At 31.0% G+C, this 23,377-nt stretch overlaps 2 protein-coding genes across 2 annotated transcripts; both read left to right on the forward strand.

Moving 5' to 3' along the window:
* On the forward strand, positions 1-1,809 carry LOC105138496 (putative serine/threonine-protein kinase). Its single transcript, XM_011044584.1, has one exon. The coding sequence runs from the start codon at positions 274-276 to the stop codon at positions 1,375-1,377; it is 1,104 nt and encodes a 367-aa protein (XP_011042886.1). The 5' UTR covers positions 1-273; the 3' UTR covers positions 1,378-1,809.
* Positions 1,810-10,958: 9,149 nt separating this feature from the next.
* LOC105138497 (peroxidase 12-like) lies at positions 10,959-12,998 on the forward strand. Its single transcript, XM_011044585.1, has 3 exons — positions 10,959-11,261; positions 11,375-11,569; positions 12,319-12,998. Exons 1-3 carry the CDS (start codon positions 11,013-11,015, stop codon positions 12,937-12,939), a joined length of 1,065 nt encoding a protein of 354 aa, XP_011042887.1. The 5' UTR covers positions 10,959-11,012; the 3' UTR covers positions 12,940-12,998.
* The last annotated feature ends 10,379 nt before the right edge of the window (positions 12,999-23,377 follow it).

Consider the following 23,377-nt stretch of genomic DNA (forward strand, 5'->3'; position numbering starts at 1 on the left):
GTAAACCTAGAGAACAGCAAAACCCCTCATCAATTTATAGATGCCGATCAAAGGTCAATCAAAGTAGGACCCCGTCTGACAATACACGGCCAGGATTCAAACCAAAATGTCGAACACACTCCACACAATCCTTCCCCGCAACCACCCCTCCACCTTCCTTCGTTGACTCATCGACTTCAAAACCTTGGGAAAATTCTCTAATGGCTGCTCCTTGAACAAATCCCCCAAAGCTCTCTCTAAAACACAAAAAAAAACGCCACCTTCTTCCCCTAAATGGCCCCCTCTCTCCAAGCAGCCCTCGCCGCCGCTGCCAGCTTCTTCCTCATAACACTGATCTTCGCTATCATCGTCATCGTCTGCAAATCCACCTCAAACCAAGACTACAGCCGACGACGACGACGCCACCACCATCAGACCAGAACCGTACCAAATCCGGAGCTCTCCATAACAATCGACGAAAGCGCCAGCTTTGACCCGGCTATGAACCGGATCTCCATGGAAGAGCTCAAAGTTTCCACCAAGAATTTCTCCACCGATTTAGTCATCGGCGACGGCAGTTTCGGCTTTGTTTATAAAGCTACACTGTTTAACGGCTCTACGGTCGCCATTAAAAAGCTTGACCCGGATGCCTTTCAAGGTTTTCGTGAGTTTCGCGCCGAGATGGAGACTTTAGGCAAGTTACGCCACCGAAATATAGTTAAAATTCTCGGGTATTGTGTTTCGGGTTTGGAACGGGTTTTAATTCTTGAGTTCGTGGAAAGAGGAAGTCTTGACCAGTGGATTCATGACATATCATCGACGAATAACGAGCAGTTTGTTAAGTTCCCGTTACCTTGGGAGACGAGGATCAAGGTAGTTAGAGGAGTGGCCAATGGCCTTGCTTATCTGCATGGGCTTGAGACCCCCATTATTCATAGAGATATCAAGGCTAGCAATGTTCTACTGGATTCGGAATTTGAGGCCCATATTGCTGATTTTGGGCTCGCCCGTAGAATCGATGCGTCGCATTCCCATGTGTCAACGCAGGTAGCCGGGACCTTGGGATACATGCCGCCGGAATACAAGGAGGGTGCCGGGGCAACGGTGAAGGTAGATGTTTACAGTTTTGGGATTTTGATGTTTGAGGTTGCGACCGCGGAGAGGCCAAATTTGCCTAAGGTGGTGGAGGAGAAGGAGGTGTTGCTGATTGAATGGGTCAGGAAAATGTTAGGGCAAAATCGTCATATGGAAATGTTGGATAGTAACACACCCAAGGAGGGGTTGAGTGAAGATGAAGTCAAGGAGTACTTCAGAATTGCGTCTTTGTGCACAGAAGAGTCCGGGGATAGGCCTGCCATGAGTGAAGTCGTGGATTTGTTGAAAAAACTTTCAACGTGAAATTGCAATTTGGTGAAGATTTGGATTAGTTTTTGTCATCACCAAGAAGACTACGTGCATGCATCTTGGGGGATGCAAGATTTTTGCACGGTGGTAATGGTGGCCTAGGTCAAATTTAGGTGGGAGTGATGTGATGAAAGCGATGTACAGAGGTCGTGGACGCATTGCTAAGATGTTAAAACGGGTAAGTAAAAATTATTTAATTGAGTGTGCTTTATTATATAATGTTAGAAATTAGTGTTTAACTGATCCTTCGGCTCCAGGCTGCTGTTTGATGCGGGCGAATCAAAAGTTAATTATTGTACAAAAAAGAAAAAGTGAGAGTCGTTAATGTTTTCCTGCATAGCATGAAAAATGTGAAATGCGGATTGAAAACTGATCCATGTAATCATGTGATAAACAAAAAACAAAAATTGGAGTGCCTTGTTCAAACCTTGCAGACTAAGAGGTGAACCGGTGTCCCTGATCAAATGTTGATTTGGTTACACTTCCATTTTATGTTTTCATTGTAACCTTATAAAGCTTAAAAGCGAAACAACCAATTATCCAAAGATGAGATCTTGAAAACATTTATGGTGTTAAATGAAATTACTATGGTATATTATGTATATTTTATTAACTTGAGTTTACCTGAAAATTTTATAATTCAAGTAACAACACAGCCGTAATAATTGGACGGTCTCTTCTTTTTTTTTTTCTTTATAGTTAGGGCTTAAGTAAGCTTTAATTGGTCTCGGCATGGATTTAAATTGGAACTAAATAGAAAATATAAAAGTTATAAAAAAATTCAATGTGAAATTTTAAAAATATGGTATATTGTATGGTCTTTAGTTAACCTAAAATAACTTGTAAAATACAATATAATGTTGTATTGGCATCTAGTTTGATTAAATTTAGGATTAAGTTGAAAAGTTATAAAACAATCAAGTTTTGATTTTTTTTTAAAAAATAAAAATAAAATGTTGTATCAAACCTGGTCAACCCGGGTTAATCCGTAAAATTCATAACCAAAATATAACCCTAAAAGGTGATCAAACTTGGCAATATATCTTTTCATTTCACGATTGAGCCTAAATTAGGCCTTAATTAGCTGCATTAAGGATGAAATTTGGGATGAAATTAAACAGTTATCAAAGAATTGCAGATCAAATAAAATAAAAGTTTGAAATTTAAGGGTAAATTGAAATAGCATAAAAGATGAAAAAAAAAAACATTGTCTAAAAAAAATAAAAAAAACATTGTCTAACACATGCAACACACATGATAATGAACAAGGAGGGTATCACGTTAAGGTAGCTCATGTATCCTCCTTCATGACTTGACAATGGTAGTCTTTGATGCCATTAGAATCATCTCATCAAATTCTTCTTACATGTATGATGCATGTCCTTGTTGGATCCTCGACGATGACAATTTTCCCACTTAGGTGTTTTTCTAAAGGAATCCATGGTGCATTATGAGTGTGTGTACCATGAACTCCACTAAAAAATCATCCTTCAGTTTTAGTTTATATTAGATATTTTACATGTACTTTGTCATAGGTTGGATAATTTTTTTCAACTAAAAATAAATAAATAAATATATAAGCTTTTCCAATGCCTTGCTTGACATAAAAAAAAATTATAGTTGTAAATCAAAAGGTTTATGCATATTGTTAATTAAATAAATTGAGACTCATCTGTTTTAATAAAATAAAAAAATTGTTAGTAATAACTAAAAACTAAATTGAAAGAATTGAGAGATAGATGTATATCAAGATATTTGATTTCACAACATTAGTTATTTATATGGTTGAGTTTAGAGAGTTGGTTTATTAAAATCAATTTTAAATTTAATCATATGATGATAGAAATAATCAAATGTTTGAAATTGATTGAGAAAAAATCAAATTGAAAAATAATAATTATGCAAGGTTTCTCATATTAGAGAATAATACTATTATTTTATGTGGAAACAAAGTAAAATCCATACAATATTTAACCAAAAAATAAATTTAAAAGTTGATAGAAGAATATGGATGTAGATATTTGATATGAAAAATAAGTTATAGGCTCGATAGTATTGACTAGTATTCTTTCTTGAAACCAAAGTCTTATTTAATAAAACAATAATAAAATAAAAACACACATGGAAAACAATTCAACAAAATTAAAAAGAAAAGAAAATAAGTAAGGTTACATGGGAAAGATGCCTTATAAGATCTTTTTTATTTTAAGATAAAAAGTGTATACGTTAACTAAGTAAAAAATAAATAATAATTTTTAAAAATAACATCATAAAAAATTGAATTTTTTTTGAAAAAAACCAAAACTAAATAATAAAATTAAAAGAAAAAAATCGATGAACTTAAAAAAAGGCTTTGTATGCATGGTCTTAAAAAAGACCAGGCTTATACATTTGGTTTGAGTTGATTTTTTCTTTTAATTTTTCAAGGGGTGGACTTTATTTTCTTTAAAAAAAATAAGTGGACGATGCGCTGCTTATTGATCTAGTCTTAGGTGAATTGAAGGTTGTTGAAGTTCGGGCCAAGATATTTTTACTTAAAAAAATTATTTTTAATCTATTTTTAACCTAAAACACCTTACATACCTTAACAAATCTATTCATTGCCTCAAATAGCCTAAATAGCAACATAATAATCCAAAAAAAAAAAATCATGCTCAAATCTAACATTATTGGCAATGGGACAGATAAAGAACACCTAATGATACTTTTCTCATTAAATGAAACTCGTTGACATGAATATCAACAATTTTTATGGCTTAAATTGATATTAATCAAGATTTTATCTCTCTACCACTAAAATTCAATGACTCTCTCACTCATCTCTCGAACCATGAACAATAAAATAAAAAATGAAGTTATAGATCAAAATTAAAGCAACTAGGAAACAATAAGAACCAAAACTAACATTTCACTCAAACTTTAAAGATGCCACCAGTTTTTTCCATCCTTTTACTTTGATCTTCTATCTTCTAAGTATGCTCTTATTTGATAAATCAGAGCTAATAAGCCATTAATTTGACTGTAAAATAATTGAATCGATGAGGGAAAAAACTTTAATGAACAAAGAAAAAAGAAACTTCCCTATAATTACAATTATAATTTTCACATTTTTAAGTGTTTTTGTAAGCATAAATGTAACAATCATTCTTAGCTTTGATAGTTGTCTTTGGATCGAGGTGTCAACTATCAAGTACTCTTATTATATTATAATTTTTTAACAAGTGTAAGCGGTCTCACGTCCAAGCTTTCTAGACGAGAAATTTCCTAACAATGATGTAATTGGAATCCTTCCCTACATATATAATTAGTGTGTGACCTTAAATCACTAATTTGCAATATGTTGTTGTTATTATTATTATTATCATCATTACTATTATTATAAATTATTATTATGTTGATCATTATTAACATTATTATTATTATTATTAGTGTTATTAATAATAATGTTACTGTCGTCGTCGTCCTCATCATTGTTGTCGTTGTTATAAAAAAAAATTATAAACTTGATTTAAATGATAAAATTAAAAACCATAAAAACTTTAATACAAGAGCAAAAGAAAAAAATAAAAAAAATTCAAAAGAAAAAAGATCAAATTAAAATAAATATTTTTACTATTAAAAAGAATCATAAATTTAATTTGAAGAATAAAACAAAAAATTATAAAAATATTGATAAAAGAGTTAAGGAAAAAAATGAAGATGAAATCACAAGAAATAAAAAAAAATAAAAAGCCAATAATGCTCCTAGACGTGACAAAACCTTTTCAGTTTTGTTCTTAGTGTTTATGTGCTTTAGTGCATGGTGCCCGTAATAATTAGTGACGCAATGGCAATGTTTACGGGGTGCAAACATGGTGCCCACAAGAGAAGGGATGCATAAATTTTACATCTATGTCATAAAACATATTTCTTAATACGCTATCACATAAAGATATTTTTAGCTGCTTTCATCATTTGTTGAGTGTTTGATTACCCTCTTTATCACTATATTTTCTTAATCTAGATTGTAGGCGACTTCTTTTTTCTTTTTCTAATAAGCTGTAGGCAGGTGCTCCAACTTTCTTTATTTCTTGGGTCCCAAAACAGTAGTTGAGAATAAAAACTAGAAAGCTTTAGGATTTTTTTTTTTTTTTGCAAGAAGCGTTTTGATACAAGGATTCTTATTTGTTTATTTTTTTTGGAACTTGGTCAATGAGAACGTGATTTTAGTAAGTGTAATTACTGAGAAAATGTGATATCAAGGATTCTTATTTGTTTATTTTTTTTGGAACTTGGTCATTGAGAATGTGATTGTAGTAAGTGTAATTACCGAGAAAATGTGATATCCATGTTCAAAAATGAAAAAAACTAGTTATATATCTTTATCATGTCTAGTTCATCATTAACTTAATGCCCCCTATTCTGTTGTTGTGAGTGGAATCAAAGTTTATTTAAATATAAAAATAAATGTTAAAAGTGTAATTTTTTTATAGTATTATTAAATTTGATATGATGGATCAATCTTGAAATCTTTCCATTCAAATATTTGCTTAACTTAAATTTTTAATTAAATCATGTGAGAATTGACTCGACTTAAATTGAATAATTTCACAGGTTCGAATATAACCTTAATGATTGGTAAAAATATGACTCAATTTTTAAAAAAACTTCAACTTTTTTTTTAAATATTAAGATAATGACGTATTAGATCGACCATGATCCCCCCAACGACTTGGGTCATAGACTATATAAATCACCAACCTGAAAATATACATTTTATTTGAGACAGTGATAATCCCATAGAGAGCAAACAAAAATAAATTATGTAGTTTATTTCTCAAACAATTCAATATTGAATGATAAATTTAAAAAATAATAAGTTAAAAACAACTAAAAAATAAAAAATATAATAATAATAAAAATAGAACTTTATAAAATTAAACATCAACAAAATACCGATATAATTTTTTGTGACTGCAATAATCTCAAGGAAAATAAAACGAAATCAATTATAAAACTAAATTTTTAATCAATCTAATATCCAATGATAAAAAAAATTTATATTCATCAGACCTGTGAACTAGGTGAACCAACTAAACCTTTAAATAAATTCATGAATTTTATAAAATTTAATAAGATGACTTTTCTTTAAATTTTTAATGTTTGGAGCTCATCTCATTTTGAATTTGAGATTTCACAACTAGTTGATTAATATGACTCTCAAGTGTTATAAGTTAAAAAAATAATTATTCTGTTGATTTTTATGTTATTGTATTCATTGAAAGTTGAGAAATTAATTTATCTTATCAATTCTTTAAACTCAAAAGGAATCATGCGTGCTGTAGGAGAGTAAAATTTAGAATTCTTCACTTTGTTTTATATGTTCATTTGTATTTTTTCTTATTTATTTTCAATTACAACACTTTAATCATTTTAACTATGAATTAATAACACCCTATATAAAAATATAAAATACATTGATCATCTGAGACAATAGTTAATATGGTTTATCTCTCGATTAGTATATTAATGGAAAAAATTAATGAATTAACCATTAACATTTGATGGATATCAAGGAGACCAACTATTTTATCGAATCTCTAAGTAGTTTGCTAATATCAGATGATCAAATAGATCATAATCAAGACACATGAGATATAATTAATATGTTTAGTTTCTTTTATAAAAGGTATAATTCATTCTATATGAAATATAATAAATTAATTTGTGTAGAACAAAGAACAAAACTGAAAGAGATATACAGAACGATGATTGTTTTTTTATTATTATTGCAATGCTTCAATTTTGATCTAATATCAAGTATTTTATCGGCAGATATTAGCCCTATTGATTATAGTGAGATTATAAGTCAACGAAGACGCCATAGAAAGCCACATGGTGTGATGAAAGAGAAGAAGGATGGCACTATAAAATAAATTATATATATTTTTTTTAGCAACAACAACCAAAAGACAGGCAGCTGCACAGAAGAAACGGGCACTTTTCTTCCAACAACCAACAAAGAAAATCTTCCACCCCTACCAAAACAACCTACTACTATTAAAAAAATATACACAAGGAGAAGAAAAGGTGAAAAGACATGTGCCCGTGGCTCATATCTTATCCATCTTCTCCGAGGCGAAGTTTTATACAAAAATACCTTTTGTTTTTCAGAAATATTTTCAAAACAATTTAAAGATTTTTTAATTTTAATTTTTGCTTTAAATTAATTTATACACACATATTTTTAAATTATTTTAATTTATTACAATTAAAAATAAATTTTAAAAAATAAACACTAAATCAAAGCTGGAAAGCGACAATGCTGGCATGTTGAAATATTTTTTTTTTGTATTATTTGGTATTGTCTTATCGTTTTTAAAAAACACATGTAAATAATATATTTTTATATTTTTTAAATAACATTATGAAATTAAAATAATATATAAAAATTAATTTAAACTATTTTTTTTAATTTATAAAAAACATAATTCGATCACAGAACAAACTATCTAGATGCTCATCAATCTGACCGCGCACACATGTTTTTTTTTTTTAGATTAATGTGGGTGTCTGGGCCAGCTTGCGCTCACCACGACTAATTCCACGGGCCCTGAAGTTAACAACGATCATGTAAGTCTCCAGTGATCATTATATGAGCAATCAAGAACTCAAATCTAAAATTACATAGAGAACAAATCTTTTAATTCTAAGTGTTTACCACTAGCAACCTGTGCCCACGTGTTTATATTTGATGTGTCGTGGTGCACCTAAAAGTTTCTTTTCTTTTTGATAAATAAGATAGATCGAAAGGTAGTTCGTTCTCTATTACTGTGCTGTCTGGCTGGCATGGACCAGTGACCTGGTGGGCTGGTTCAAATAGACAACATACATATGAATTAATGCCCTGTTCATGACCATGGGACCTAGTTTACCAATGCTTTGTCTGCATCTATTGACCTGTTCTTCGAAAGCATATAATCGAGCTAGCTGCATCTATTGACCTGTTCTTCGAAAGCATATAATCGAGCTAGCTGCATCTATTGACCTGTTCTTCGAAAGCATATAATCGAGCTAGCTGCATCTATTGACCTGTTCTTCGAAAGCATATAATCGAGCTAGCTGCATCTATTGACCTGTTCTTCGAAAGCATATAATCGAGCTAGCTGCATCTATTGACCTGTTCTTCGAAAGTTTGTAATCGAGCTAGCTCGCTAGCTAGCTCGATTACAAAGCATGCACTTCATGCTCATTTGAAGTGTGAATGATATTGATAGGTATTTTAAAAAATATATTTTATAGAAGGTAATTTTAGTTAAGTGTAGTATGATATTTATATATATTTAATTAAAATTATTTTTTAAATTGAGATTATAAAATAATTTTTAAAAATATATATTAATATTGATGATTTTAAATTTAAATATTATATATTTAATTAATGCTACTACATTATAAAATATATAATATTTAATATAAAATAATTTTTATTATTTTATTAAATTATTTATAATTTCATTACATATAAAATATATCTGATAAAAACTATAATTTTATTGGTTTTATAATTGTGTAACAACATCAAATAAAATATTATCATAAATAAAATTAAAATTGTGATTAAATGATATAAATATTATATTATTAAGTAATTTCTTTTTAATTTATATAGTATTATTTAATAATATAAAATACTAATTTTTTAAATAAAATATAATTACAAATAAAAAATAAAATAAAATTTTAATTTTTTTACTAAATCAGTTTCAAGCTTTGAATCCGTGAGTGATATGAATGGCTGGTAACCAGGCTTTGAAATTATTCTTTTGATTTGTTTTTTTTTAAAAAAAAAACAGAAAGAAAGAACTAGCACGTGGGCGGCTTGGATTAGTGAGTGACATGAATGGCTAGCAACTAGGCTTTCGATTCCCTATCGAGTGGCAGACAGGAAAAGAACAAGGACACGAAAGTAGAAGTGGAGTTGTTTCGAGGGACGGAACGGTCCTTGATGTTTCAAAACAAAAACAGCCGTCCTCAAAAACTCTATTCCCGAAGCCTAACGAAAGTGAAAAAGGCCGGCCCATTACTACCGTTTTAATAAATCTGTCACAGTAATTAATTTCTACAAAAGCGCGTAGCACTTTTTCGGTGTTATAACTGTTTGTTTTTACATGTTAAAAATATTTTTTAAAAAATTTAATTTTTTAATTTTTACTAAAATTAATATGTTTTTAGTATTTTTAAATTATTTTAATATATTAATATATTAACTGTTTTTAATATAAAAAATTATTTTAAAATAATTATAATCACACTTTCAAATAAATTAATTTAACATACGAACTGTTTTTATCGTGAATGTAAACATAGTTTAAAAAAATTCAAAATGAGAAACCTTGATTTAGTCTCAGATCCTAGACCTGTACATTTCATTAGTTAGATCCTCGGATTGGCATTAAAAATCTCAAAGCATTAACTTGATTCCAAGATTGACTCGGAAGAAATTTTGTTGTGGGTTAGAGTATAGTTGGAATTGTGGTAATAGTTTTAATTTAAATTATTTTTTATATTGAAATAATTTTTATTTTTATTTTTTAAAAATTATTTTTAATATCAACAAATCAAATCACCATATCAAAAAAAATATAAAAATATAATTTTTTTTATTTTAAATAAAAATTTTTTAAATTTTTTAAAATCCTTTAATTAATTATTTTTATTGAGTCGATAATATTTCACTCTTTATTTTTATTTTGTTTATTAATATAAACTTGATCAAATTTAAACCATATACAATTAGACATTCGAGTCGTTAAAAGACTTATTCAAAGTTTTATCAAGTACTTTCTTATTCAGTTTAATTAAAACTGAGCCGAGGATAACAACTATAATTTCTGCCTTCACATGAATCCTGCAGCTGGATCCCACAATAATTCAATATTGGCTGCTATAAATCCCACTCATGCCACGCACCCATTATCCCCAAGAAAAAGAAAAGGAAAATAAAAAATTTTCTTCGCAACTTTCAATACGGTAACAACCCTATTTACTCCCATCCTTATCTTCTTACTTCACTGTCCCCCACTTTGAATATGTTTTTCTGGACTGACTTTTGTCCTAGCAAAACTGATCCCCCACCCCCAAAAAAAAAAAAAAAATTCAAGGTAAAAAATAAAATCTCCTTGAATATTGATCTCAAAATTAGAGATAAATTTATTTAATTTTAATTGAGAAGTAACTAAACCTCTTTAATCATCTTAACAAATCTTTTTTTATTTCCGTTCCAAATGCTATCTTTTGTTGGCAACCCATTGATGGATAAGACGTCATTTGCACAAAATAACAAATTGCTTCGATTTTATTGTATCCCAAGTTCGAACATCACAGAAATACGAGAAGGGGATGTGCCCACCTCGTGGCCTTCCAACTTTTCAACCTTCCTCTCGAAAGCCAGAGTCAATTGCTTGCATTAATTTGAGTGGAATCACAAAAGATTACCAGATACAGACACTTCAAATTGCATCTCTCCCTATTATAAAACGAACAAATCTTCATGTTGGGTATAAACAATTCAAAATAGTAGCACTCGGAGAACTTCTCATTGGCTATAAATAAGCTCCTTCTTCTGTCAAGACATCAGAAACCAAACCATGGCTAGTGCTGCTGAGTCTTTCACCCCCCTTCTTCTGATTTCTTCTCTCCTTATAGCTTCTTGGTTTTGTGCCACCGAAGCAAAAAGCACTGTTCCTGTTGTGCAGGGTCTGTCTTGGACATTCTACCAGTCTAGCTGTCCTAAAGTTGAATCCATTATAAGGAAACAGCTAGAAAAGGTGTTCAAGAAGGAGATTGGCCAAGCTGCTGGCTTGCTTCGTCTCCACTTTCATGACTGCTTTGTTCAGGTTACATAATATGTGTCAAGATTTCCTTAAACTCATTTTAATTAGCATTCACTAATATTTTCAGTTGTAGAATTTATCTTTCATTAATTAATATCTATACATTAAAACTGCAGGGATGTGATGGTTCAGTTTTGCTTGATGGATCAGCCAGTGGTCCAAGCGAGCAGGACGCACCTCCCAACCTTACCTTGAGAGCAAGGGCATTTGAGATCATCGACGACCTACGCGAGCGCGTACACAAGGAGTGTGGCCGTGTCGTCTCTTGCTCTGACATTCTAGCAATTGCAGCTCGCGACTCTGTTTACTTGGTGAGCCACTCGAATCACTCTGTTGTACTAGTCTTTGATACCGGCTAGTTAGCAACCAGCATAAAATTGAACTCCTTTTACACCGTTACATACACGTATGCTGTTCGGTTGTATTCCTGGAAACTTTTGGGCTTGGGTCCAAGATTTCAATTCCTTTTCTCAGTTGGGTTGAAATCGAATACCTAGCAGCTTTATCTGATAAAATCCCATCAGTAAAAATGGTTAATTAAGGGTTCTTGTTCTCGTCACACAACGCGTGAGTCAAGGCTTTATGTTTGTATCTACCTCTAATTTCTGTCCCGCAACAAAGGGCATTGGATGTGATTGACAAGGCGTCAGATAAGCTTAGCCGATGTTGTCGTTGGAGCTTTGACTATGTAGGACCGTTTTTGTATCTAAATACGGAAAATTGACACCTCTCAGTTTTTATCCGGTTAGTTGACGAGTGATAGCGAGAGGCAAAATCTGCATTAAGTCTCTGAAAAATTGTTACGTATATGACTTGTCACTTGTCATGAACATTATACATATACAGATGTGTGGACAGGATATATATATTTCTAATGAGAGTCGTAATATTTTAATTTAGTTCAATTTGGCGATAATAAACAACAGGGTTTCACAGTCAAATTTAGGCGAGAGGCATTGAAAAATTGAAATAATATGCCGAATTAAGATTCCTTTCAGTCATAACTCATAACAAAAGCTAATCCTTCTTCAACTTCTATGGATTTTCTTCTTTATTGCAGTCTGGTGGTCCAGATTATGATGTTCCCTTGGGAAGGCGAGATGGTCTGAACTTTGCAACACGAAATGCAACCTTAGATAACCTGCCGCCACCCTTTGCTAACGCCGATACAATTCTCTCATCTCTCGCCGCCAAAACCTTTGACCCCACAGACGTGGTAGCCCTGTCCGGCGGTCACACCATTGGTATAAGTCATTGCAGCTCTTTCACTGACCGCCTCTATCCAACCCAAGATCCTACCATGGACAAAACCTTTGCCAACAATCTCAAAGGCATTTGCCCCGCGAGTGACTCCAATAGCACTACCGTGTTGGATATTCGGTCCCCTAATAATTTTGATAACAAGTACTATGTCGATCTCATGAACCGCCAAGGCCTGTTTACCTCGGACCAGGACTTGTACACGAACAAGAAGACAAGGGTCATTGTCACTAGCTTTGCTGCTAATCAAAGTTTGTTCTTTGAGAAGTTTGTGGTTGCAATGATCAAAATGTCACAGCTAAGCGTATTGACCGGAAAACAAGGTGAAATTCGCTCAAGTTGCTCGGTGAGAAACTCAGGCTCCAGCTACTTGGAGTCTGTGGTGGAAGAGGGCTTCAAGGCACTGTCAGAATTAATATAACTAATGAAGTAAAACTCTAATAACATGAAATGCCAGGTTCCACTAGCTAGATAAAAAAAGAGTTTGGGGCGGTTGGATCGTTGTGAACCTGTTGCTGTTTTTCTACAAATGCTGCTTGTTCTTTTCGTTTCTTTTCTTTTCTTTTTGATAACTCAAAGTTATAATTTATAATTTATAAATTATAATTGTCAGAATTAATATAGTAGTTTTCAAGAGTAATATTTTAAAAACTAATATAATGACCTTTTGCTGTGTTATTTTCGAAAGTTATAATTTATAACTTCATAAGAACTACAATCACAGCTTTGCCAAATAGACCGGGATAAAAGTCCAATCTAAAAACAAACAAACAAAATAAAAATACTTCAATACATTTCATTGTTCTCTTCAAGTCAAGACTGAGCTATTGCAAATAAAGCTAAGGCTGTCTCTGTAGTTTGTTGTCTCTTTTGTCTCTTTTCTGCCACAATTCGAAGGACAATAATGTATTTAAAGGAATTGGTTCGTACAGCGTTCCTTGGTAACACAGCATATAGACCAATCAAGCTCCGATTTCTCCACTTCCTTGCGTGGGTGTTTCGAAAAATATTTAGATCAACGAAGTATCAAGGTTAAAAAGGAACTTGTATGCAAATTCATTTGAGAAGAAAAGATAGGAGCTTAAGTAACTGTTTTTCTTTATTTTGAAGGCGAGATAAATGCATGGAATGAAACTAAATATGTAATAAAAAAAAAAGAAAAAAGAGAGAGAATTATTTTATCTCGATTTCTTTCCCTCCATTTGACCTCCTATCTTTTTCTTCTTCCACCACATGTATATATTTTGAAACTGAAAAAGTCTTGGGCTCATTTAATTTAGATTAAATTAGGATTTTGGACAAAGATACTAGATCCAATGATCCATACTCCTGTTTTTTTTTTTTATTGACGAGTTTGAATCTGCAGGTCAACGATTGTCACCTCTAAACAATAGTGATTATGTACATTTAACAAACTATTTCTTTTTAAAACAAAATCCAATAAGTACTACTGTATTTATTTATTTATTAATAGCATAGCTCGTGTGAGACCTCCTAAAAAGTTAGCCATCCTTGAGTGATACATGAACGATGGATGTGCTCACGTTTAATGTACATACGTTTTCATCCCCTTGATCATTGGCAAATCGACTAGGTTTGATTAGAGGGTTATGCCCTCTAATCCTAGGTTGTGCCTGGGGCTGCATGGATCGTTAGGCATCTCTTTTGTCTTGAAATTTGCTGACGATTTAATGCGCATTGGACCCGAAGGCACATCTAGGCTCAAATTAAGGAACGTTCGTCTCGAAGAATATTGGGTCACCAGGGCACCCCTGAGCCCAATGTTGAGAGTGTATGCCACATGGGATATGGAGTCACCGAGGCATCTGAATCCATGGCGAGGCTCACAAACATACGAGTCCAGTTTAGACTATTTCTCTCCAGTTGAACTTCGAAACCTACGATGATCTTGAAAATATATAAATACTCGACCTAGATATGAAAAAAAAACGTTTATGGGCTCGGCCCAAAAGAGTACTTGACCATGGGACCATCAGATCCCAATCACAGCTTCCAAACAAGTTTGGATGGAAATGGAGCAGTTGCGTGGCAAGCGATCCTCCTAAAAAAAACTTATTCTAAAGGAAAAATGGAAAAGTTCACAATTATTTTTAATATAAAATAGTTTGATTCTTTATGCTAAGCTACTAGATGAAGCATTTTTTTAACACAAGAAAGGGTGTATGCATTGTTAATAGTTTTGTTTACTGTCAAGAAATTTTTTAACACAAATTAAAAGGTCAACACACCCATTCAATAAAAAGAATATGAGAATTATATATGCTAATAAATAATAATATTTTTTTCATTTTAATTAAAGATGGGAAATTGAGATAAATATGTTATTTCTTAACGAGAAAGGAGGTTGAATATTTGTTTAAATTTAAAATTATATCTCTAAGGTTTTAATTGATTTGAATTAATAAAATAAATTACAATGGTTAAATAAAAAGCAAAAGGACTCAATAAAACAAAAAAATAATGCAAATGAAAAAAAAACCCCAATCTAAGAAGAAGAGGAAGGATGTGAACCAAAAAAATTAAAATGGCTCACCTTTCATAATCCAAATATCATTTCATAATTTAGCGAGTATTAATTTTACAAAACCAAACTACAATTACTTTATAAAAATTCAAAGGACTCAATAAAAAAAGAGGACCAGAATAAAAAAAAAAAGGGCGTGAATAATAAAAAAAAGACTCAATAAAAAAAAATGTGAGTGAAAAAAATAATATTTGAAGTAGTAAAAAAAGTAGATGAAAAAAAGAGAAATTTGTGAAATGAAAAAAAAATTGGAAAACAAATGTGCATCGAAAAAAATGATTTGAGGTGAAGGTGGTTCATTGTTGTTCACCTCGAAATCTTTTTTTTTATATATAATTTAAAAAAAGGACATTATGGTTGATATAAATATACCAAAATATATATAACATAAGAGACACACACACAAAAAATGAGATGCGTGCAATTAATTTGACTTTTTTCCTTCATCGATTATGTATTGTTGTGCTCTTCCCCAATTAGTAATTTGAGATGTTTGTTAAATGTTCTTTTTTCCACAGACAGAGAAAGGTATATAATTAGTAGAAGGTTATAGATTATAGAGTGATCTAGTTTTGTTTTGGAGACTAAATTGTTTAATGATCACAGCTGCTGATAGCTAGCTAACGCGGGAGTCAGGTCTATAATTTCTGCCTTGCAGCTAAGGGCGTTGGTGTGATTAATAATGCACCAGAGAAATAGCTCAGCCATGGATCATGTTAATATTGTTCGAGCCTTGACAATAATATTAATTTTATTTTAATTTTTCTTCGGGTCATGCTTTTTATCGAGATACAGACAGGCAAGCTTAGTTCAAAGCCAGGTCCATACACCTCCATAGCCATGAAAACGGGGATGTCTAGGCTAGTTTATCATTTTACCAATCCCAGGCGATTTCACTTGGTGATGTTTCTGGACGGTGGTTCTAGGCATTGCAATTCCGTTGCTTTCTCTTTGTAAAACACTACTTGATTGCCCTGTAAAATTTTAGTTTGAATGTCTAAGTTGGCTACGTAATTTTTTTTATTAATATAAATATTCAAGTTAATTTATATGTATCTTAATTAATTCTATATTTTTTAAAATTAACAAGTATACAAGTTTTTATTAATCTTGTAGGAATTAAAACGATTTATTTAGAAGTTGGCTATGTTAAAAGGTATTTACAGCTTGATATTTTAAGAAATTTGTAAATACGTGTTGCTGCCGGATGAAATTAACCTCTTCCAACAAGAATGGCACGCAGTTCAGTAAGACTAAGACTCAAATTGGTTGTCATTTAATTAAATTATACTAAATGCGACTCGCCGTATCATATATTAATTTCAAGTTTAAGTGAAAAAAATTAAACCCTTGCTAAATGAGCTCATGATTCATTAACTATGCGTTTTTATTCGTCATTGACAAAGACCATCGCTCGGTTACCTCATTCCTATGTAATCAATTAATTTTCATAATGTTAAAAATAATTGAATTAAATAATATTTTAAAAAGAGCAAAGTTATTCACACACATATAGTTAATGAGACAAGAACTTCGACCGATTCTTAAAAGGGGATCAAAAAACAAAACACTCCGTCAACACTCCGTCAGCTTAATTATAATTAATTTTTGATAAATTAATTAATGTGTGAAGAGTTTTTAAAGTAGAATATTTTCTAGGTGGGTGCTTGGTTTAGTGGTGATCATAATGGCCCCAGAGCAAACCAAGGGCCTTCAAGAGAAATATTCTACTTTAAATGAGTACTCTTTGAAATTAGTTTATCAAAAAAACGAAGCCTACCCCTATCCTCACATTTGGGCATGAGCATAATAGATAGGACACGGTAAACATATCTTAAACACATGGCTAGAAAACCATCTCACCATCTCTCCCTCCATCCTTTTCGTTCAAACCTTTCTTAGGCATACGTTGCATAGACTGTTTATAAGCCACGTCAAGCGCCATCCAAAGGAATTAAGAACTAGTTTTTGTGAATAATCAATAATTAAGAGAATATAAAAATCCCCTATTAGTGATACATACTCTTTTATATTGTCGGGCAGCCAGAACTTTCAGTCACAGAGAGAAGAGGAGGGAAATCGAAGAGAAGGATTGAACTAAAACAAAATTATTCTCCTTTAATTAATTCCAATATGATTTCTTATTATTTACATCTTTTAATTAAGTTTTTACATGTATTTTATGAAGATTAAGAAAAGTCAAGTGGCGGAGGAAAACTCCAAGTTGTAATTTGAGATAAAACATGTCGCATCTCTTATGTATATGTATCTTTAAGGGTAACAGGATCATGCACGGGATTTTCTTGATGGGATGGTATCGAACATATCATATGAGAAATGAAATTAAAGGCAAGTCTAGAATAAAATGTAGTTATTAGTTAGATAGATCAATCATCGGGTTTGATATGATAACAGAAGGAATCATTAATAATTAAAAAACCAATGATACAATGGACGACGTCGTTGGTATTATGGTAACATGAATGGAAAGTCAAATTCAAGTTATGCAATGCGGCAATAAAACTTGCCTGCTGTTTCGTTCTGGTTGGCAGAAATGGTTATATACTCCAGGGATAGTCCTACTGGGTAGTTCAAAAATTAAAGAACGATAGAAACGTTACTCCGCCACCCCCAATTTCCGTCTAGGCAGTTGATTCCGCCGTGCTATAGCTATTCAAGTAGTGAAAAAAGGAATGAAAGAGAGCCGCAAAACGAAAGATACCTGCTCTCAACAAAATTCAATAAATCCTAATTAATTAGTTATACGTGCCTAAAATGAGGAAATCTATCATTATACGCAATTCTGATTAATTATTTCTTGTTTCTAGAAATGAAAAGGTATCTATATTGTCCAGAATGTATATTATAAGTATGTAGAGGTTAAAGAAGCTCATCAACATCATTTATGAATAGGTGTTTTCTTTCTCACTGGTACTGCAGAGTCCATGGAGGTGAGAAAATGATCTCGTTCTTCAAGATATATAATTATCATCTTCTTTCAATCTGAAATGATCATCACGACTCGAAACTGCTGGAGCATAACCCTCGTAAGTATCTGCTTTTACGCTGCTACAATATGTGTGTGCGTGTGTGTGAATAATTGACAGAATCGAATTAGGATCAAGGGAGAGCAGTTAGTTAATATTTTCCTCCCAGAAGCACTGGTTTTCGAATTACCTTCAGAGAGAACAAAAATGACCAGATCATAGCAAGCCTGAAATGAACAACAGGTTTCACATGTGCTCCTCATCAATTAATTGAAATTTATTAATTAAGATAGACACTTAGTGATGTTTGAAGAAACAGTAGAATTTTGCATGGAAAGGGACTCGGTATATATATTTTCAAAGCATGGTTGAAAAATGAACTAGTGGTGAGCTGCAAAGCGATAACTCCAAGACATGGGGATAGGGGAACAACGATATTGGCATATTTAGATCTATGGCCCTACTTTATATATACGTATATCCTCTTCTGAGGTTCTAAATCGGTTTGTGCTGAAATATTCATTATATATCTTCATTAATCGGAAGAACACAATGCATTGATGAGTTGACTATTCTTTTAGTTTCGAAATTATTTTCGAAACCCCGCAGCAAAACACAAAAGCCAAAAGGTACGTAGATCATTAACTAATCATTAAGGCCTAATGTTTCATCTAACCTAGACTGACACTAGAGATACTGTGGCTCATTTTGATCATGCGACAATACCAGGCCAACTATCATAGATTCACAATATTGACAAAAAGCATCAATGAAATGAAGCAACTAAGTAAATGATGGAAGGATAGAAGGGAGACATTGCAGGTTGCCAGTGTTCGTTTCTTTGGCAAGTCATTCAAAAATGTTTCTGGATGCAAACGGGTCATGATGCTCGAAATACGCATCATGGGTCCATTCTGTCTCTTGCGAGTCGACCTCTGCTTATCACCTCTTCTAAATTATTGATCAGTTATGCTTATCTGGAAGCAAAGAAAATGAATGCCAAGTCTCAACAAATAGCTTGTCGGAGACACTTCAACATCCAAAACTTGCCAAGGGCACCATAAGACGGGAAAAAAAAGCGTTCAAATTCAAGCTTATAGAATATCAAAATTGTTGCAGTTAATTTGTTTTTGTGAACCGAATAAAATTTCATGGATATGATGCTTTTTGAGGGTGTCTGCATTCGAATTCAAGCCTCTTAAGAAATTTGAGAGTTTCTAAGTTCGATAGGCCTTTTCTTCCCTGCTACTTAATTAGAGTATCATTCCATTGCATGTAATTATGTAAATAACTAGTCATTTGGCCCAAACATTTGAGCTTATCGATGAAAATAAACTACAGGATTTTATCCTTTACTATCGAAAATATAACTTCATCTTGAAATTGAGGATGTATTAAAAACACGGTACTTTCAAATTAGCCAAGCTAAACGAAGCTATGCATTTGTATGTTGAAAAATTCAAAAAGCTTAATTAAATTAGATCGGGCTCAAAGGGAATCGATTGAATGATCTCAAGAATCTCAAGCTTTAGTGTTCCTCCAAGTTCGAGCTTCAGTTAGTTGGTAATTTTATTGACGTTATTTTTGTCTATCGTAATCATTATCAATAACTTTAAAATACGTAAGGAAATCACTATAATTTTCTTCATGTTTTTATTTATATATTATAATTATAATAATATTACTATTTTTTTATTTTTTGTTTGTTTTTTATGCATTTATAAGTTTTTTTTTGTGTTTTTTTTAAATGTAATTTGTTAATATTACTTTTTTTATTTAATTTTCAGATTTTTATTTAACTTAGTTTGACAGTTAATCTGATTTTTTTTGTTTTTTTAATTAATTTTTTTTTAGTTTAATTTTTTTAGTTTAATTTTTTTTTATTTAATAATTAAATTTTTATGATATATATCTCGAGTTTGACAAATTAACTTGGTTTAACGGTTTAACTTAGTTAATTTATTATTTTTTTATTTAATTATTAAATTTTTATTACATAAATTTCAAGTTTAATGAGTTAATTTAATTTAAAAGTTAACATCGTATTAATCAAATATTGTTCTAAGAAGCCATTTTATTTTTAAATTCAATCAATGCTATGGCAACCAAAACTCCAAACCACTTTATTTTTAAATTCAATCATTGTTATGGCAACTAAAGACTCCAAGAAGTCGAAAAAAATATTATAAAAAATTCACAGCCATTATTTTTTCCTGCTTGTGTCCTTATTAGGTAAGCCAGAAGATCCACGGAAATGGAAACGACCTTCCACCGTATGAAAGAGAGATCATGATGCGGGCGAGGTTATAGTGATGGGAAGAGCTTATTTTTTTTTTTTTATATTTGAATTCGAATTTTATTATGCACGTCTATACTGGTTCAAATAGACAACATACATATGAATTAATGCCCTGTTCATGACCATGGGACCTAGTTTACCAACGCTTTGTCTGCATCTATTGACCTGTTCTTCGAAAGCATATAATCGAGCTAGCTAGCTAGCTCGATTACAAAGCATGTACTTCATGCTCATTTGAAGTGTGAATGATATTGATAGGTATTTTAAAAAAATATTTTATAAAAAATAATTTTAATTAAGTGTAGTATGATATTTATACATATTTAATTAAAAATATTTTTTAAATTAAGATTATAAAATAATTTTTAAAAATACATATTAATATTGATGATTTTAAATTTAAATATTATATATTTAATTAATGCTACTATATTATAAATATATAATATTTAATATAAAATAATATTTATTATTTTATTAAACAATTTATAATTTTATATAAAATATATTTGATAAAAACTATAATTTTATTTGTTTTGTAAGCGCATAATAATATCAGGTAAAATATTATTATAAATAAAATTAAGATTGTGATTAAATACTATAAATATTATATTATTAAATAATTTTTTTTAAATTTAAATAGTATTATTTAATAATATAAAATATTAATTTTTTAAATAAAATATAATTATAAATAAAAAATAAAATAAAATATTTATTTTTTTACTTGATCAAATCTGTTTCTTAACTTTGAATCAGTGAGTGATATGAATGGCTAGTAACTAGGCTTTGAAATTATCCTTTTGATTTGTTTTTTTTTAAAAAAGAAACAGAAAGAAAGAAGTAGCACGTGGGCGGCTTGGATTAGTGAGTGACATTCATGAATGGCTAGCAACTAGGCTCTCGATTCCTTATCGAGTGACAGACAGGAAAAGAAAAAGGACACGAAAGTAGAAGTGGAGTTGTTTCGAGTGACGGAATGGTCCTTGATGTTTCAAAACAAAAAAAGCCGTCCTCAAAAACTCCACTCCCGAAGCCAAACGAAAGTGAAAAAGGCCGGCCCATTACTACCTTCTTAATAAATCTGTCACAGTAATTAATTTCAACAAAAGCGCGTAGCCCTTTTTCAGTGTTATAACTGTTTATTTTCGTGTTTTAAAAATATTTTTAAAAAAATTTAATTTTTTTATTTTTTATTTTAAATTAATATATTTTTTTATTTTTAAATTATTTTAATACACTGATATTAAAAATAATTTTTAAAAAATAATAAAATTATTATTAATATATATATTTTAACATAAAAAAATATTTTAAAAATAATTATAATTACACTTTTAAATAAATTAATTTAATGTATTAACTGTTTTTATCGTGAAAACAAACATAGTTTTAAAAAATTCAAAATGAGAAACCTTGATTTAGTCTCTAATCTATATAGTCATTTTCAATTAGATCCTACGGCTGTACATTTCATCAGTTAGATCCCCGGTGCTTCCTGAATTTCTCGATAGTCGACAGGGTTCTTTTGTTAGTGTTTGTGATCTAATATGCATATTTTGTACAATAAAAATACATCATCTTGAAGATAATTTGACGAGGGAATTTTCAAAAGGACTTGATTAAAAAATTCTTTTATCTTCTTTCCATTCCTGCAATGCAGTTATGTTGCTCGGGAGCCTATTTACTGTCTCCATTAAGCCCTTCTAGCTCCTTGATATCTTGTCTTCGATCGGATATAAAATTGGATTTAATATTGATATCCAAAAATTTACACAAGGATACCATGGATTACAGAGAAATAAAAAAGGTTTATCGTTTTAATGAAAAAGAAAGAAATCAAGTTATTAGAGGTGGGGAAAGCCAATCTTTGTAATCTTAATCCTCGGATCATTTCTTTTTCTGGACTCTTATTTAATTACATCCAAGAACAGCTGATTTGTTATAAATTCAAATCGCAACGGTGAATCCTTTTGCTAGTTTCTCTTCTGAATACATATGATTATAGTTTTTTCTTTGCATCGCTTGATTTCCTTTCAATCCCTTTAGATAATATCTCTATAAAATAATTTATTGTTTTTTAAGTAATTTTCATGGAAAATAACTTATTTTTTATATTTAATAATGTTATAAAAAAATTAAAAACAATTTATAATATTTTTTATTTTTTTAAAATTATTTTTAACATTAAACTATTAAAACAATATAAAAATATAATTTTTTTATTTTAAATAAAAAAATTTTAAAATTAAAAAAACCCTTCAATCAACTATTTTTATTGAAACAATAATATTTCTCTCTTTATTTTTATTTTGTTTCCTAATATAAACTCGATCAAATTTAAACCAGATACAATTAGATATTCAAGTCATTAAAAAACTTATTCAAAGTTTCATCAAATAATTTCTTATTCGGTTTAATTAAAACTGAACCGAGGTTAACAACTATAATTTCTGCCTTCACATGAATCCTCCAGCTGGATCGGACAAAAATTCAATATTGGCTGCTATAAATCCTACTCATGCCACGCATCCCATCATCCCCAAGAAAAGGAAAATAAAAAATTTTCTTCGCAACGTTCAATACGGTAACAACCCTATTTATCCCCATCCTTATCTTCTTGCTCCACTGCCCCCAACTTTGAATCTGTTTTTCTGGACTGACTTTTGTCTTAGCAAAACTGATCCCCGCCCGCCCCCCAATTCAATTGATCTCGAAATTAGCGATAAATTTATTTAATTTTAACTGAGAAGTAACTAAACCTCTTTAATCATCTTAACAAATCTTTTTTTATTTCCGTTCCAAATGCTATCTTTTGTTGGCAACTCATTGATGGATAAGACGTCATTTGCACAAAATGACAAATTGCTTCGATTTTATTGTATCCCAAGGTGGAACATCACAGAAATACGAGAAGGGGATGTGCCCACCTCGTGGCCTTCCAATTTTTCAACCTTCCTCTGGAAAGCCAGAGTCAATTGCTTGCATTAATTTGAGTGGAATCACAAAAGATTAGCAGATACAG

This window comes from Populus euphratica, unplaced genomic scaffold (assembly GCF_000495115.2).
Source record: "Populus euphratica unplaced genomic scaffold, PopEup_1.0 scaffold181.1, whole genome shotgun sequence".
Taxonomy (NCBI): domain Eukaryota; kingdom Viridiplantae; phylum Streptophyta; class Magnoliopsida; order Malpighiales; family Salicaceae; genus Populus; species Populus euphratica.

What these genes read in the sequence shown, in the direction of transcription:
- LOC105138497 (XM_011044585.1), top strand. Translation starts at nt 11,013, where the DNA reads ATGGCTAGTGCTGCTGAGTCTTTCACCCCCCTTCTTCTGATTTCTTCT. An exon ending in TTCATGACTGCTTTGTTCAG is followed by an intron (nt 11,262 to 11,374) that starts GTTACATAATAT and finishes TTAAAACTGCAG; the next exon opens with GGATGTGATGGTTCAGTTTT. An exon ending in CTCGCGACTCTGTTTACTTG is followed by an intron (nt 11,570 to 12,318) that starts GTGAGCCACTCG and finishes TCTTTATTGCAG; the next exon opens with TCTGGTGGTCCAGATTATGA.
- LOC105138496 (XM_011044584.1), top strand. Translation starts at nt 274, where the DNA reads ATGGCCCCCTCTCTCCAAGCAGCCCTCGCCGCCGCTGCCAGCTTCTTC.